At 41.2% G+C, this 16,839-nt stretch overlaps 1 protein-coding gene across 1 annotated transcript in view; it reads right to left on the bottom strand.

The window, feature by feature from the left end:
* Positions 1-2,138: 2,138 nt before the first annotated feature.
* mgat5 (alpha-1,6-mannosylglycoprotein 6-beta-N-acetylglucosaminyltransferase) overlaps positions 2,139-16,839 on the bottom strand; it is a 60,827-nt gene continuing 46,126 nt past the window's right edge. Inside the window, exons 12-17 of the mRNA XM_086029453.1 lie at positions 12,256-12,405; positions 5,275-5,421; positions 5,068-5,184; positions 4,217-4,291; positions 3,918-4,075; positions 2,139-3,804 (exon numbers count right to left, since the gene is read on the bottom strand). Of these exons, the coding sequence (XP_085885579.1) occupies positions 3,606-3,804; positions 3,918-4,075; positions 4,217-4,291; positions 5,068-5,184; positions 5,275-5,421; positions 12,256-12,405 (846 nt within the window). The 3' untranslated portion in view covers positions 2,139-3,605. The remainder of the gene's footprint in view (positions 3,805-3,917; positions 4,076-4,216; positions 4,292-5,067; positions 5,185-5,274; positions 5,422-12,255; positions 12,406-16,839) is intronic.

The following is a 16,839-nucleotide window of genomic DNA, read 5'->3' as shown; positions in this document are numbered from 1 at the left end:
TGGTGGCTTCAGTGACTGTAACTGAATGTATACACTCCGCTGTCAGTCCTATTTAACAAGATCAGGACTTTTGATGAAAAAGTAGTGGAATCCAAGTAGCTTGAATAGTATTTCGTCCTCACATGTGTGGAATTGTATGTTTTGGATACAAAATATATTCAGTTGGAACTGCATGAGAAATGTAGACAAAAGTTAGTTTTGTATGATGACAACCAACCTGCTGGACACAACAGCAAATAAATCATCTGTTCCGCTGTAATGTCAACTGTTTAACCAGTCAGAGCCTTTTTTCACAGAAAAAGAAAAGGTTTATTTAAAAATAAAATAATCTCCTGCTTACTCATTGAGAATTGTTAACACAAAAATGCAAGTGTGTTCTCCTTTTTGCCAATGGACAACATTGCCGCTTGAGATATGTGACAGCACCCACAAAAAAAACAAAAACATTGAACCTCATTTGCAGAAAGGACAGATTTGTACAATTGACTAAATGACGGATAATCTGGGCCAACACGCAACACTCATTTGGGCCCAATTCCAAAACCCGCACTTGCACCCTTGTGTCCTTCAGTTGCGCGTTCTCGCGAAGGGTACGAGTGTATAGGGCGTCCCAATTCTGCGAAGTGCACTGTTGCCCCGCCCCCTTTGCGCCCCTGCATGACTGAATACCTATGGCCCCTAAACCGAAACACATTACCCACAATTCATTGCGGATTTGACCAAAATAGCGGGAAACTGACGACATTCGGTGGAATTCCTGTTGCTGTACCTAAAAAATGTTTCTTCAAGTATAAGTATCCAATTATGACAATATTTATCATATGCTTTACTACTACTTAACTGACGTTTTAAAATCATTTTAAACAGCAAAATTGCCAAAACCCGTGCCGCCATGCTCGCTGATGCAGGGGCACTTCACCCAAAGTGTCCCAATTCTGCAATTTTTGTGCACTTCGGCGAAGACCGTAGGGTGCAAGTGTGGGTATTCAGATTGGGCCTTACTCTGTGCTACACACAAATTGGTATCAGCTGCTTCCTCAAATTACATGACAATTCCACTGCTTTGTTCTTTTAGAATGGAAAGGCCAATTCAAATGTCTCCGCCTAATCAATGTTACACACATTTGATAAATCTCATTAAAACGATGATAAAGAATAACTGTTTGCTGCAGTTTCCCCTTTCAGATGTGAAATGTACAGTAGATCTAACATTTAAGCCACGGTGGTAAAATGAAATGGAGAGACATATACATGCATTTGTTAATAGGCATGGTCAAAAGTATAAGGCAAGCAGTAACTCAACTGTACTGGGTGATAACATTATGTCTCACACAGTTTATACAACCGCTGCACTCAACTGTGAACATAAACAGCAGCAGCAACATGAGATGTCCAGGCTGGTCCACTAATATTATAAAGCACTGAAGTACAGATGTCACAAAGTGCCGCTGCACCAAATATCCTCTTCATTACAAGCCAATACCATCAAATTGACTTTAGACTCAAGTTCAGGTCAAATATGTGAAGACTGTTGTAGTAAAGTAACCAGGAAACAAGGACGTCAGTGAAATACTGCAGATAACTGGGGCTCAATTGCAGCAAACTGCTGCAAACTAACAAGTTCATCCATTCACAAAGCTTCCAACACACACAAATGTTACCTAATACAATGAATATATTTCAGATTTAAAATATATTAAACTCAAATATGATTAAATGTGATTCATCTTGAATCACCAGAGCAAATCAGAACACCAGATTCTGGTGAAGAAATCAGGATAACAGATTCCAGTTGTTGATGGCAGATAAGTTATGGATCGAATGTTGAATTTTTTTTTGGCAGGTGATAATTTGAAGCCTACGATTAGACGTTAGCGGTATCGTGAAGGCACATCATGCTCTCTGAAACAAAGACTTAGCTGCATGCCATGTATCTGTTAAGAAGGAAATTAATAGAAAGGCTGAACCACAATAAGGTCTGCGTCAGAGGTGATGTATCGGGATTCACTTGTGCAAACTTGAGAGCTCAGCAACGAAACTCCTGCTGACTGTCGCAGTATAACGAGGCACGTTTGCCGATACTGTCCTTTTTAAAAGACAAATGAGAAGAATAAAAGTAAATCACCATTTCCAAACTATCCTTGAGTGATATCGACCATATGGGGAGCATTTTTATTGATAGTCCAACTAGTGTGCCTCTCATTACTGCTCAAAGGAACAGAAGTACACAATACTTCCCTCTGGTGGTCATACATGAAATAACATGCACGCGTTCTAGTATATTTTCTAATGTCTCTCCATAAATAAAAGACACCCCTCTTATAAATAAAGGTCAAGAGCAAAAAAAAAAAGAGGAACATCAGTATACAAAATAAATATAAACTTTAAAAACCCATACAAACAATGTACAGTGTTAATAATATTTTGTTAAACTTATGCAAATACAAATATAGTGCATTTTTAGCCACGATGTTTTGGAGTTTTACCTGTTCTTGAATGCATCACTGTAAGCAAACTGATTGTTGGCATCAGAGGATTTTGGGGTGTTTTGTTTTCAAGCTGTAGTCTACGTTGAGGACAACATTTCTCCAATGTTTCCATGTCTCTGAGCAACACGTCATGATTACAATTCGTTCTCTTGCTAGCCTTGGCTTGGCGGTATCACTGATACAGACCACGGTCATCTATTACATATGACATAATAATAATAATAATAATAATAAATCTGTCCATGGTGTACCATGTCCTAAATCCGCAGGGATAAAGTCCGGCTTCGATGTGACCCTGAACAGGATAAGTGATGAAAAAAACGAATGACTGACTCATGAAAACGACGATAATCATAATCCTGCCACATAGCGACACAATGTCAGTTTTATCAACAGGAACTGCGGCCCTCCATGGTGTCGCTCGTACTGGATGATGCGTGAAACCATTCCGACAACCTACTGGCCTCTATATTCAGCATATACTCCACTTGCTCCACTTTAGATTTTTACATAATAGATCTTAAAATGAAGTGTGCAATTTGTGAATGGCAAAATATCTGCATATCTGCACCTAGACATTTCAGAAAATAATCACACCTTCAGAATAAAAATCTAGATCTCTATACAATAGTTTGCTTTCATGACTTAAATTCAGAAGTTTGTTACAGTGTAAAACAAGACATCTGTTTAGTAGGTGTGTGGGCGTTCCAGTGTAAATCTACCTAGAGAAAGAACAGCTTCAGATTAAGCAGGGAAGGGGGAGGAGCATGGCGGCAACGGGCTGGAGAGGGCGGGAGCGGGTCAGCTGCTAGGGTGGGACAGTTGGCTTGTGTTTCTGCCGAACCTGGAGTCAAACGGGACGCCACTCGCTGATATGTGCTGCAGTTTTTCAAGTCCAAGATGACTCCCTTTGTTGATTCAAGTAATGTTACACTGCTTCTGGTCTCTTCCAGCAGAGGTGCCTCTCTTCTAGCAGTCGACTAAACAATAAATATGATGAACGCACACAGTCCTGTGTTTGTCTGCGTAAAATGCTTCCCTCGGACGAGTCTGGCTTGGTTTGATCAGACACAGCAGCCCATCCTCTTCGAATGGCGTGGGTGTGCGCTGCCGCTGCTATAGGCAGGTTTTGCACAGTGCCACCTGGCCCTTCATGTAGTCACGGCAGGGGCAGACGCGCTTAAGCGACTGGTGGGCGCCGGCGCAGCTGAAGAGCAGCAGGTCGGACTGAAAGATGCAGTGGTGGCGGCTCTCGCTGTAAGCCGGCACCACCGTGTCAGCGCTCGACTCCACCGTCTGGCAGTCCACGCCAAACCTGTCGGGTGAAAACAAGAACTGAGTCCTCTGTCGGTAACAGACCAACACTGCGGTTCAGAAAAGCGCAGCATGATGACAAAACCAATGAGCTCTTTTGTGCTTGTACAGCACCTGGCCAGGTCCTTGTCCTTGTTGAGGTGTTGAAAGAAGGACGGCTCACAGATGAGCTGTTGTTCTTGACACACCTGCTTACACGAGCGGCCTGGCTCTGCCATTTTCACCTGCAGTGCGCTGAGTGGAGGCCACATCACCTGGCCGTGACAGAAGTCCTGACGAGATGGCACATCGCAACATCACTCAGCTGAACAGTCCACGGAAGTACATTATGCGCCCCATCAATCCAAGTGAAATCAAGTTTTGGGTTCGCTTCCTCCAATTTATCACATGCGGCAGGGAATTAAGTCATGTACCTGGTTTTCAATGAAGGCATTGACTCTCTGCAGCATCCCCTCACAGGTGAACTCAAATGGCAAATAAGGCTCAATCTGCTCACACAAACACAGACGTACGGTGCTGCCATTATTCAAAATGTCATACGGTGCAGACGCAAAAGACTTAAAGTAACTAATTCTCAAGGCAACCCGGCCTGCTCAGCCTAACACAGGCAAAACTGACATAACGCATCCTGTAGCCATTAAATTCCAGTCAACGAAAGAGAGGCCAGGTCGGTGAATAATATTCCCAGTTCCCTTTAGTTAAATTGGTTTTCAACTGCCAAGTGCTACAGCTCAGTTCACTTCACCACTGTACGACTTGCAACTTCTAACTTGAGATGGCTAGCGTAGACAGGACAGTAATCGGGACGCCGTCTAGTCAGTTGTATGACAATTTTAGGTCGCATAACACTGCAGTGGATACTGCTGATGTTGGGCACTTTTGTTAATAGAAACAAAAAAAATAAAAATAGTGTAGCGGACTGAAATCAACTGAACTGTACTGCAAGTGGGGATTTTGAGCTGGGAAGATCAACAAGTGAGGCTTTTGTTATTGCACCAAATCATCCCAAGTCATTCAGTGTGCTCGTGTAGGGAAAGAGGACAGGGTGGGATGTACGCGAAGGCAAGCTGGAGCCTGGTGGGCTCTGCCATCACAAAGCATTTAAGGCTCTGTCCATTGTTCTTCCTCTTACAAAGCACAATGAAGCAGCGGCAGACTCGAGGCCTGACGACTTTCCATCTACAGTTGGTCGGGTTAAATGTCAATTTAAAAAAAGAACAACACAAAACTAAACGGTGAATCAAGGGGCATTTGATGTGTTTACCTTCTGGCTGAGTATGGAGCGAATTGCTCTCTCCACCTCGGCGGCATTTTCAATATCAACAGTCCACACATGGGGTTGACCAATATAAACCTCAGCGTAGGGATGCTGAGAGGTCAGCTGCACAAATGGAGGCAGAGAGAACATAAGCGCTTGCAACACATTCGGCTTGTGTGAAAAGCTTCATTTTAAGTCTGTCAAAAACGTCACCTCTCTCAGGGTGGGCTTTCCCTTGAAGAAGTCGGTGTTCTTGCTGCTTTTTGGTGGGTTGAACTTGGGGTTGAGGAATGCACACCCATTGGCGATGGCCTCCAGGGGGGCAGGACCCTCGTAGGGAAAGGACAGACCCACAAACAACTGCAACAGAGGTAAAATGGTGAAGAACGCTCAGGTCAGTAAACCACGACATGCAATGCTAGAAAGAAAAAGAAAAAAAAAAATCACACATACAACAGCCGTTGACTAAGCCCACACCAAAAGACAAACTTTCACGCTCGCAATGCCAATCTGAGTCTGAAAATGTCTTCTTTCTTAACGTTTTATTTGTTCACTTGTGCACCACTTAAAGTGGAAGTCAACCCAAACATATTTTTTTCCAGAATATGTTCTATGCAGGCCCACTAGTTGAAATATGTCATTCTGATTAATATTACGTTTGTGGAATATGAGATAAGGAGCAAAATCCACCAGTTTATAGCCATCTCAGGGGGCGGCCATTTTGTCACTTCTGTCGACTGAAAATGACAACTGCTCAGGGCAAGATGGTCAAAGCACTTACTATGCATCAAGTCAGATTGTTCTGTTATCTTTATCCTTTATACAGCTCCTAGTGATGATATTTGCAAGGTATCGAGACACTTGCTGCTGTGGCGCTGCTATCAAATGAACTTAATCTTTATCTTTGTAGGCCCCAATTAAATAGCTTCCCTCAGAAAATACCAGCAAATACAAATACCAGCTGGGTCTAAATTGACACTAACTTAACTACCAGTGAATCAAACACTGATGCAGGAAGACAGGAGGCAGCGTGCGGCAGCAGCCAGCTCGCAGCTACTAAAGCTATTTGGCGAGAAAATTCATTGGGCGTGTGTGAGAAGCCTCTGGTGTTTGCGGACAGCAGCAGTTAGCTTGATGAAATAAACAAGCCACCGATGTTGCCAAGAGAAAATACAGTTGATGAAGGAAATGTCCTTCATCCACTGTCATCTAGAAAACAAGCAAAAATGTCACAGCAACAAGCAGTACTGGTACTTTTATGTTCTGGTTTGACAGTGTTGAGCTGGCTACACTTACTAATTACTATAGTGATATGTTGTAGTCAGACTAGCAACAGATTAAGTGGTCAGAGAAGGAGTTACAGTGAACCCCCATTAATCACGGGGGACGCATTGCCAACTCACTTGCAATATTTGAAAATCTGCACTACAGAGAGACCATGCAGTATAAATTAAAAATATATATATATCAAACTTTTTCCACACATTGCAAATGTATTTAAAAAAAAACAAAAAAAAAAACTGCAAGCATAAATGGTATAGAAAACGGCACCTATTGTAGCGTCTGTGTGCATGCATGTGTCTTTAAGGAGTGGGCGGGGCATGACGGGGTCTGTAGCAGCTTCTGCATGACTGTGCTCTCCTGCTTTTAATAAATGGCTGTAAAGTGCTTTGGCGACTCTGGCTCTCCTTTACCACAAATCAGGGAATTACAACATAGATATTACAAAATCCATCAAGAAACAACCACAAAATTGTGAAGTTAGCTGCTTATATGTACTGGGATGTAACATGGTAAACACCGCTTTTGGGCATCTGATATTTTTGTTTTCACTTTGTATGATGTCATAGGTTAAACTGGAAAAAGCCCAGCACAAATGATTATGGACAACAAAACACCTATTGCAGCAAAGATGGACATCAATGTTGTATGAGTGTTAAACTGATTCCTTTCTTGAGTATAAACAGTATAGTATGTCGACTGCGACACCGCAAGCAGTCCAATTGTTGATAGCATCTTATGTCTCACTAACCAGATTGCTTCAATTCCTCTCCCTCTTTCTCGCTTATTTTTTATCCAAAACAAAACAACTTCCTTTCATTCATCTGGTTTCTGTTTCCTTACAGTTTACATTATGTATCGGGCACGAGCATTCTTAAAGCACAAATGGAAATGACGGTAAAAATAAATATTAGAGAGAAAGAAATATTAAAATCAAATCCTATCCTGCAGTGCACAATATGAAGAAAAGCAATGGCATTTCAATTAAAATGTTCTAAAAGGTTCTAGTAGCTTCTTGACATTCTTCTGCAGGTCTTTCAGTGTGTTTTGTTAGCTCTTCCTTTTCCTCAGCGATACGTATTGGATGTAAAGCCTTTTTTTTTTTTTTCTTTCTGAATGTCATTTCGTCTGCCCCTTTCTTCATCATCTCACTACTTTTCATTATTTGTCTCAGTTTTGCTATTTTCTCCCATTTTCTATGTCTTGGTGGAGGTCCGTTCTTTTCTTCTCATTTGCAGTTTGTTCTTTTTTCTTTTTGTTCATCCTCGAGGTAGTGCTTATACCTCATGAAGTCTTTTGGCAGGGCTCGCCTGGATTATTGTAACATTTTGCTCCCTGGCGTCCCATGTCTAGTATGCAGCTAGTCCAAAATGCTGCAGCAGTCCTGAGAAGGACGAGAAAGTTCGATAACATTACTCCGATACGTTGCATTGGCTCCCAGTCCGCGTGAGATGCAATTTCCAGGTTTTGCTACTTAGCTCCAAAATATTGCACGGCTTAGCGCCTTCCTATCTCGTCGACTTAGTGATACCATATGTTCCGATCCGAAACCTTCGGTCACAAAATGCCAGTCTTTTAGTGATCCCGAAAGCCAAAAAGGAGTCCGCAGGTACTAGAGCGTTTTCTATTCGGGCACCGATGCTTTGGAATGCCCCACCCACGGATATTGGAGGCACTACCTCAGTAGAAATGTTTAAAACACGACTTAAGACTTATTTGTACGATTCTGCATTTAGTTGAACAGTTTGTTTTGGCCTCTTTACTACCGCTTCTATTCTTTTTCTTCCCCCTTTTCACAGACTTGGGAATTAGGCGATGACGACCGAATTGGAGGTAGCCGTTTCGATCCAACAGCAACTGACCGCGACAAGATCGGAGGTTGACCACATCCTCGGCGGCGTTGCTATGGAGATTTCGACATTGACCACTGGGCAGGGACTCACTTCACCGATGTCATCTTCCTGCAGCACTTCCTTTGATTAACTTTCACATTATTTTAACTAACACTGTGTAGTATCATAATGTGTGTCAAATGTTGCCCACACGGCATCCATTGCAGCCTGATCATCCTGGAAGAGGGATTCCCCCAATATGTGGTCCCTTCTCAAGGTTTCTAATTTTTCCCCAGATGTTTTTTTTTTTTTAGTTTTTCCTTGCCCTCTTGGGGGTTAAGATCAGGGATTTCGATTATATGCTGTCAGCTATGGGCATGTGAAGCCCTTTGAGACTTTCCTGTGATTAAGGGCTATATAAATAAATTTGACTTGCCTTGGCTTCATCCACTGCACGCTCAGCCAGTGGAACCTGGACCAAGCGCAATGCTATCACAATCTACTCCTTCAAGTTTTCTACTAGCATGTCTAGCACGAGTGCCCTCGCTCCACTGCTACGTCTGCATGACACAGAGTGATGAGACATTTCATCATGTCCTACACTGCTGCATACTCTGCTCTGCCCCTGAGAAATCTCCCCACGAAATCTTCAAGGCTGCAACTGTTTGAAAAATGTTGGAATTCTTCTTTGAGGTTTACACTTGCATGCACTGAGAATGTTTTTTCCTGTGCAAAGATTTTGTCACATTCTTACTCAGTGCACGATCCTGCATTGAGGAGAACCTGGAGGAGTTTCTCAAACATTACTAATGCCTGCTCATTCTCTATCACCGTGATGACAGGGTCAAGGGATCTCATGTGTCGCGCTGCTGGGTACACCATATTTTTTTTTTGCAGGACAGAGCAAGGAAGAGGAGACATTCCTTCTTGTTTTGATTGGTTGATTTGTTTTAGAGGTCACTGGAAAGAGCTGGAAATATGTTTTCATCTTCTCCACTTCCCTTGTAAGTATCTCTGGATGGACTGGAGATCTTTTGCTCAGAAAGGCACCATTGGTGCATCTGTCTGCAGTTTCTCCCCAAAAGGCTTCAACTGTCAACCAACAAATGCAAAAAACTGGAGCTTAGCCAGAAAAAGAGGGCCTTCTTTACTGTACAGTCAGATGCAGATGATGGTACTTTGCTTTTCGGGAGTTTGTGGTGGCTGCTGGTGTACTGTTGCACAGCTGGCCACACTTCTATTGCCCGCTCAGCAACTTCTCATTCTTCAACCCAACGATGGGAACAGAACTTCAGGGGAAATGTTGTTTTGGTCACCTCAATGAAGTTACTGTAGCTCTTCTTGCTGGTGAGTCACGGAACATCTGCCAAAGTGCTCTGCATCTCCCACCTCCAACCTACTTTTCTCTCGCTCCTTCTTGAAAGCTTCCATGAACAACATGCAAATCACAACTTCTCAAATTGGCAAATCTTTGGCGCATCTGTCTACTTGTTTTTTTCCTTTTGATGCCAGGGACACATTGAAATCTGTATTGATCTTACTGGAATTAAGTGGTGAAAGGGCTCTCTGGATTTCTTCCAGAAATGTCTCTGCTTGAATGCTGCACCAGCACCTTCCCTTCACATTCATTGCAGAGTCTCACTACAACATCCAACTGTTCTGTCTGCGACGCTTCATGCATTCATCAAAAGGCACTACATAGCATGTTGATTTTTTTTATAGCTTTGATCTGAAATAAGGACCCAAGCCAAAACATATCAGGTAAGAAGATGCTTTCGTTGAGCCAGATGAAAACGTTTTGGCAATCTCACTGTCTGGGAACATCTGACCATAAATGGCTGAGATATCAGAGCTGAAGTTGACTGAGTAATGTGACCAAACCAATTTAATTCCCCAGCCAATCTCTGCTTCAAGCACAGCTCGGCTTGAAAAAAATGCTGAGCTTCATTGACTATCTGAGCTTTTCATCTGTCCACTTGTAGTAGACACTTTCACTACCGACACATTCATTATAAACACTGGCTTACTTTCACTTGTGACACTTTCGTTATGTACACTGGCTGTGTGTAACTCTTTGTTTGTTGGACAGCTACTTCCCTCTCCGGTGTCCGTTGAAGGACACTTCCTCATGAAATCTGTCACTTCTCTCTGTTTAATTGTCCAGAAATCATGACATGGCCTCGCCACCGTGCATGACTCCTGAGTATATATGCATATACACATATACACTGCTAAAATAGTATCTATTTTTTTTTTTTTTTTTTACAATTATGACAATTTTGTAATCATGGAGTTTAAATCGTAATTGAATTTGGATTAATTGCACAGCCTTATCTCTTCCTCTTTTAAGAAAAAAATTTACTAATCCAATTTCTGAATATATGATTTCCATTAAAATGATCAGAACTGTGCGCCACAGTTGTGAAAGTCAGTTCACTATTTTGATTTTCCTTTCACCTAAAAGTAGGCTACTGTGCGGCAATGCACACTTGTAACTTTTGATGTCAAAGGTACATCTTCATATTTAAGATAAATGAATAAATAAATCACACAGAAGCCTGGAGTAAGAGCAAGCAATGTTCCTTCTAAGCTGCGCACGCAATACGCATTGCTCTCAACCCTCTCACCAACACATCACACACGAACCCATTTCATTCATGAATATTCCAAGGTCAGATGGGAAATCTCGCAAAACCTCTCAAGATTTAACGTGACTTTAGTGTAAACAAACATGGCGGATGAAGAGGAGGCAGTGATGATAGTTTGTGGTTTGTTTTTAGAAGAAAAAAGTGACATAAAACCAAAATGCGTTGGTCAAAGGAGGGGACAAAGCGTATTTTGATGCTCACCCTAATGCAAAGGATAGCATCAGCAAATGTTTCTTACAGTGTCTTGCACAAGTCTTATGATTCGTTTGGCAGAGGTAAAAAGAGGTAAGACAACAATCACTCATACACTACAGGAAGGGGATTTTTCATTTTAATTTTGTTGAGGTTTGGCCCAGGATTTGGCAAGATCATGGCTGCCAATACTTAATTCCAGACCTGTAAATCCTCCACTGACAACACACCCGAGTTGGCATGTTATAGCTTGTTGAGTTTACTCTAAGCAAATGAGATTATGGCATCATTTCAGATACCTGCTTGATAGCAGGTTTCTAACAACAGGTGGCAGCATTGCACACAACTTGTCTACATGTGAGATGTGTTGTGTAAGTGCAGGCAAACACTCCTCAACCTTGAGGAATAGTCAACCTCTATTTATAGGGACGACAGAGGGGAGGGGAACAAAAACAGTCACTGAGAGATTGAGAGTGCTATTGTAGCTGGGACGAGTGAAGGCGCGCATGCTTAAATATTCAAAGGCAGCCTAGATGGACCCTGCATGATTTGGTCTATTGTGCTGGATGATGAATGACAGCAAGTGTTTTGTTGCAGAACAATGAACCTGACCTTTTCGACATAAAATGTCATCGCTTTCTGATCTTATTGTGACATTTGTGCAAAATGTTAAGATGAATGCTGCTAAATTTACCAATTATGGTCACAGATGTGTTTTGTGAAGTCACAGTGCTCTTGACCTTTAAGTGAATTTGAAAGGCTCCATCCTCATGTAAATTCTGCAGGTACCCGATCTAAACATTTCCTGTGAACACTAACATTAAAATCAGACCAAAACGACAATGTATTTTGCACCATGAGAATATAATCATATGAACACATGAAGAACATAAATTACACTGATCACCTGAGGAGAACTACAGTGAGAAAATAGGAAAGACACAGAGCTGAGCACACCCAGAACCCAGAATAAATATTTAAGTGCTAGATGGGAACATATAGTTCACGGAAAGACATTCCCAATGGATATTTTACAGTACCCCCCGTTCAAACCCATGAGGCCAATTAGCTCAGGCAGTCTGTTTTTGGTGCAGGAAAGATGAGGAAAACACACCCTCTGCAACTTGGAACAATAAAGACGTGAAAACACAGTGACAGACCCAATATGTTTTTGCACACCTAAAACGTAAATTTGATGCTGAGAAATTTGATGCTTTTTTTTTTTGCTGGTATGAGCTAACCTTGGTTTCCCGGAGAAGAAACTGCAAGTCTCGTCCACTCAAGATGCCGTGGTTCCTCACGTAGCTTGGGAGGTGCACAGTGCTGGTGCCATGCACAGTGCCGTGTACTTCCATGTAGCTGTGTATGATATCCAGGTATTTTTTCTTGTCCTATGACAGAGGAAAAAAAAGCGTTCATTCAGGACAGGCTAAGATAACTAAAATGTTTACTTTTCATGGTGACTTGGTGAATAAACCAAAAAAGAAATGCAATGACGACTTAGGTGCAGTCTGCACAGTAAAACAAAACAAAGTAAAAGCAAATACAAGTACATTAACTGTGAAAAGAGATGTGGTTAAATATTTACATAATAAATTACTTCAGAACATATAAAACGTTCAGAACGATCTAACAGGTACAGTGATCCTGAAGAGTAACCCTCCCTAACTTTTTAAACAATAATATTGTGATGAATGAGGTGAGTTTTATTGTTGCAGAGTGTTTCTGTCATTCGGGGTAGAAATTTGAAAAGAAGATCGACCAGAATTAGTGCAGCCTTTGGGACCGAAGAGGTTAATAAGCCTGCTGGAAGAGTATGGGTGTGGGGGGGTCATATTCATGGTGAATAGAGAGAGGAGACAAGGTGGGGTCTTGCCAATGATGGTTTTATAGCTACAGTACATGGACCTCCAATGAGTTTGTCATTGTGAGTCAAGAGAGGACCAACCGGGGAGTGCAGTTCACAGTGGTGGGTGTTAAAGGGAGCACTGGTGACAGTGGACAGCAACGCGGTATATGGTATCTAGCTTGTGGAGTTTTTGAAGTGTATTTATATAGCACATCGCCGTAATCTTGAATTGGGAGGCGAATCATTTCAATGAGAAGAAATTTAGAAGAACATTTTTGTGAGGATTTATCTCAGTCGAGTTATTAACTTTTGAGAGAACATCGTTGCTGTGAACGGCAGGTCGGCGTGGTGGGAACCGTTTTTAAAAAGGGGCACCGGATTTTATGTTCCTACTACAAGGGCATCACTCTCCTCAGCCTCCCTGGTAAGGTCCATTGAGTGGTTACTAGAGAAGGGTCCATTGGAAGGTTGAATCACATATTGAAGAGAAGCACCGTGGTTTTAGTCACGACCGTGGAACAAAGAGTTTCGGTTCGGTATATAGTCAAAAGCACTATCAGTTCAAATTCTGTGGTATGGTAATTTCCCCCATAACAACAGGATGCATCAAAGGGGCATTTACCAGTAGGCGTGCTCTGATGCACTCACACACCTAGCAGAACGTTGATTGATTACCTATATCTTAAGGACTTCTGGGGCAGCTACGCTTTATTCTTTGCCGAAAGATGCCAAGTTTAAAATTGACATCCAAACTGACTAAAAACACAAAGCAGTCGTTCAAAAAAAGTTGCCACCAACACATTTGCCTGCTCTCTGCCATGTGTGGTTTAGCGCTTGGCGCTTAAATTTCAGGTAACCACTCATCAGATTCAGATTCCCAGTGGGCCAGACTATCACAGATGCCGCCAGCCATCTTGCTGTAACTAAAGCAGGCATATTATATATCTATCTATATATCTCTCTCTCTATATATATGTATATACACGGTATATCTACTGTATCTATCTCTCTATCTATCTCGCTATCTCTCTCTCTCTCTATCTATATATATACACACACATACATATACAGGATCTATCTCTATATATCAATGTTCCTTCTAAGCTGCGCGAGTGCGCAATTGCGCACTTCTGTCACCCTCTCAGTGCACCACGCACACACATTATATTTGCTATTCCCACTTCCCTTACCGTTTCAGTAGTGCGGCCGAGGGTGCAAACTGTTGTTCTACTATAGTTGGAAGCAAACATTGACGCATATACCCTCACCACTAATGAGACGCTGCAGGGCGCAGGTGACACAGCTCCATTCAGGAAGTCCAAACATGGGCGTAGTTTACGAGTGCATTTCAGAGGTCAGGTGACTAGAAATGTTTATGGTTTCTTAAATGACATGTTTTCCATTATGAGTGGACAATGTGGTACCATATTAATACAGATTTTATTGAGACTCAATTATGCTTGAAATGACCTGTGTGCTAAAATAAAAGTAAACTAGGGCTGATTTTGTGTTGCAAATCTCTATTCAATGATATGTTCTATTTTGATAGATAGGGGGTTTTAATTTTCCGGAACATATCTGCATCATGTAATGCGTTCTGATCTCAGGATTTGGACAGATGTGATCCTGGTTTGGCCGGCATGTGCATGTCTGGTGTTGCTCACCACGATCCAAGGAATGCTCAAGGATTTTGTGTGAATACTCAGATGTATGGAAAATTAGAGGGGACAGTGATATATATGTATATGAGAGAGAATGAGTGAGCAAGCAAGAGAAAGAGAGAGGGAGAGCAAAAGAAAGAGCGAGAGGGCGAGAGCAAGAGAGAGCGTCATGAGTTGAACAGTGTAATTGAAAACACGATTACCCTATGTACATTACGTATGTTTTCTTTAAAAATATACCTTTAAACAGGAAAATTGGTTACTTGTAACATGCAGAAAAAAAACATTTACTTAATGGATATCTAAGGTCTCCAAAGTCAAAAACATGATGTGCGTTTGTTGTGACCTCTCGACTGTGGAGTGGAACAGCATAGGAGGCCTATGAGCCTTCAAGGCATTCCTTACATAAAGCTTCACGGTCAGAGGACATCACTCGCCTGATGCTATTTGAAGCATCGCTCTCATACAAATGCACCGGATTTGCAGATTGAGAGAAAGAAAAGGCAAAGAGAAGCAGAAAAAAAAAATCAAAGTGATGATAGTTAACGTACAAAGAAAAAAAAGCGACAATTTGAACATTCATCTGTATACAGAAGCAATATGTAATCTGAAACCAGGAAGTGGATCGATTGCAGGAGGAATAAAAATAATTGCGTTAGCTGGAGAGGTTGATTGAAGTGGGCCAAATGGAGGAAGAGGAGGTGAGTTTAATGAATTTATAAATCAGAGGGGGATGTGTAACCCGTGGCTAGGAGAAGAAATGGGAAAGGCGGCATCTGCTTTATGTCAGCATAGGCAAAGAGCAGAATGAGCCCGGCAGGCTTACTACCTCAACCCCGTAATCGCCAAAAGATGGATTCGATTTTGTTTATAATGTAACGCAAATAATGCAAAAGGCCTACTTTGTTTACCTAGGACTGCATAGAGGAATACTCTATTAAATCTGGACTGAGATCAAAAAGCTTGATTCTGCAGTCAATCACACATACTGTACAACTTCTCAGAGTAATGTATAATGGTCGTTTGCCTGGAAGGCAGCAATGCTAAGTGTATTACACTTCAAACAGAAGGTATGCTCAATAACTCTTTGCCCTTGCTTAATGCCCACGTCTGTATGTATTCTTGCTCTGCTGAAGAAACTGTCAAGCAGAGAAAAAATTCACAAGTTCAAAGGAAACAAGACTTGCGAAGCTGCAATCAAATAAGAGGTCCTATTTTAAAATGTAAGTTGACCTGTTAAGAAATTTTTGATTGAAATAGATTTTAATTTCAGAAAATACAACCTCCTAATGCTGCAAATTCAACAAATTATCACTTTCCGTTCTTTACAACCTCTAAAATGTTTTGAAACACTGCTGTGAAATTTCCGGTCAATAAGCCGCTACCTTTTTCCTAGGTTTTGAACCATGCGGCTTATATAAAGGTGTGGCTATTCTGTGGATTTTTCTGTTTTTCTTTTTTTTTTTCTATCGAATGTTTTATCGAAGGCGTTTTCTATTGGTATCGATTAAGTGTCAATCGCGATACATATCGATATCGAATTATCGGTTAAAAGGCACTGGTAGGAAATAATCTGTTCAGGTAGCTACATGTACATTTATAGTTCAAAATATTTCTGGAAACGGAATAAATATCAAATTTTTCAAAATAGATGAGTGTGGCTTATATAAAGGTGGGTCTTATATCAGTTTTTTTTCCCATTATTTATTGATTTTTTAAATAGAGTGGGTGCGACTAATAGTCCGTTAAATACGGTACATTTTTATTTTTGACAAAAAACACTGTTATCATTGGGAGGCTTGTTTTTGTAAAACATTCAAATTATTCTCTAACAGTTGATGACTTGAAAATTATGATGAGTACCATTTGCAATGACTATTTATAAAAATCTGATTTGACTTACTTATTGGAGTGCAACTACATTCAGAGCATTAAATGACTGGCAATGCAAAAGTGTTTTCTGCTCTTTGTGATTAGAATTAGGATGCCATTGAGTTGCACTTTACAAGTGAATGTGTCACCTGCTAATTTGCAGTTATTGAATAACGAACATTAGATTAAAAACAAGACACTGCATAGCAATAAAAAAAACATGTTTTACAGTGGCGGAAGAGGAAGAACTTTGTACATATTAAGGTTAGCTAATCTACTACACTGTAAGATTACCCTAGCAACATGACAACATTTTTCGAAAAATAGCAGTTTGTCAAAATGCTGAGCTTGGTTGGAATTGCCACTTCAACCCAAATACAACAAACCAAACAAGAATTATGAAAATCAAATGATGGGTTCCAGAGAAAGTGATTTTTTATTTT

This window comes from Filicampus tigris, chromosome 1 (genome assembly GCF_054856515.1).
Source record: "Filicampus tigris isolate MCC_2025a chromosome 1, RoL_Ftig_1.0, whole genome shotgun sequence".
Taxonomy (NCBI): Eukaryota; Metazoa; Chordata; class Actinopteri; order Syngnathiformes; family Syngnathidae; genus Filicampus; species Filicampus tigris.
The sequence above is the reverse complement of the archived record's forward strand: the minus strand, read 5'-3'. Positions and strand labels throughout refer to the sequence as shown.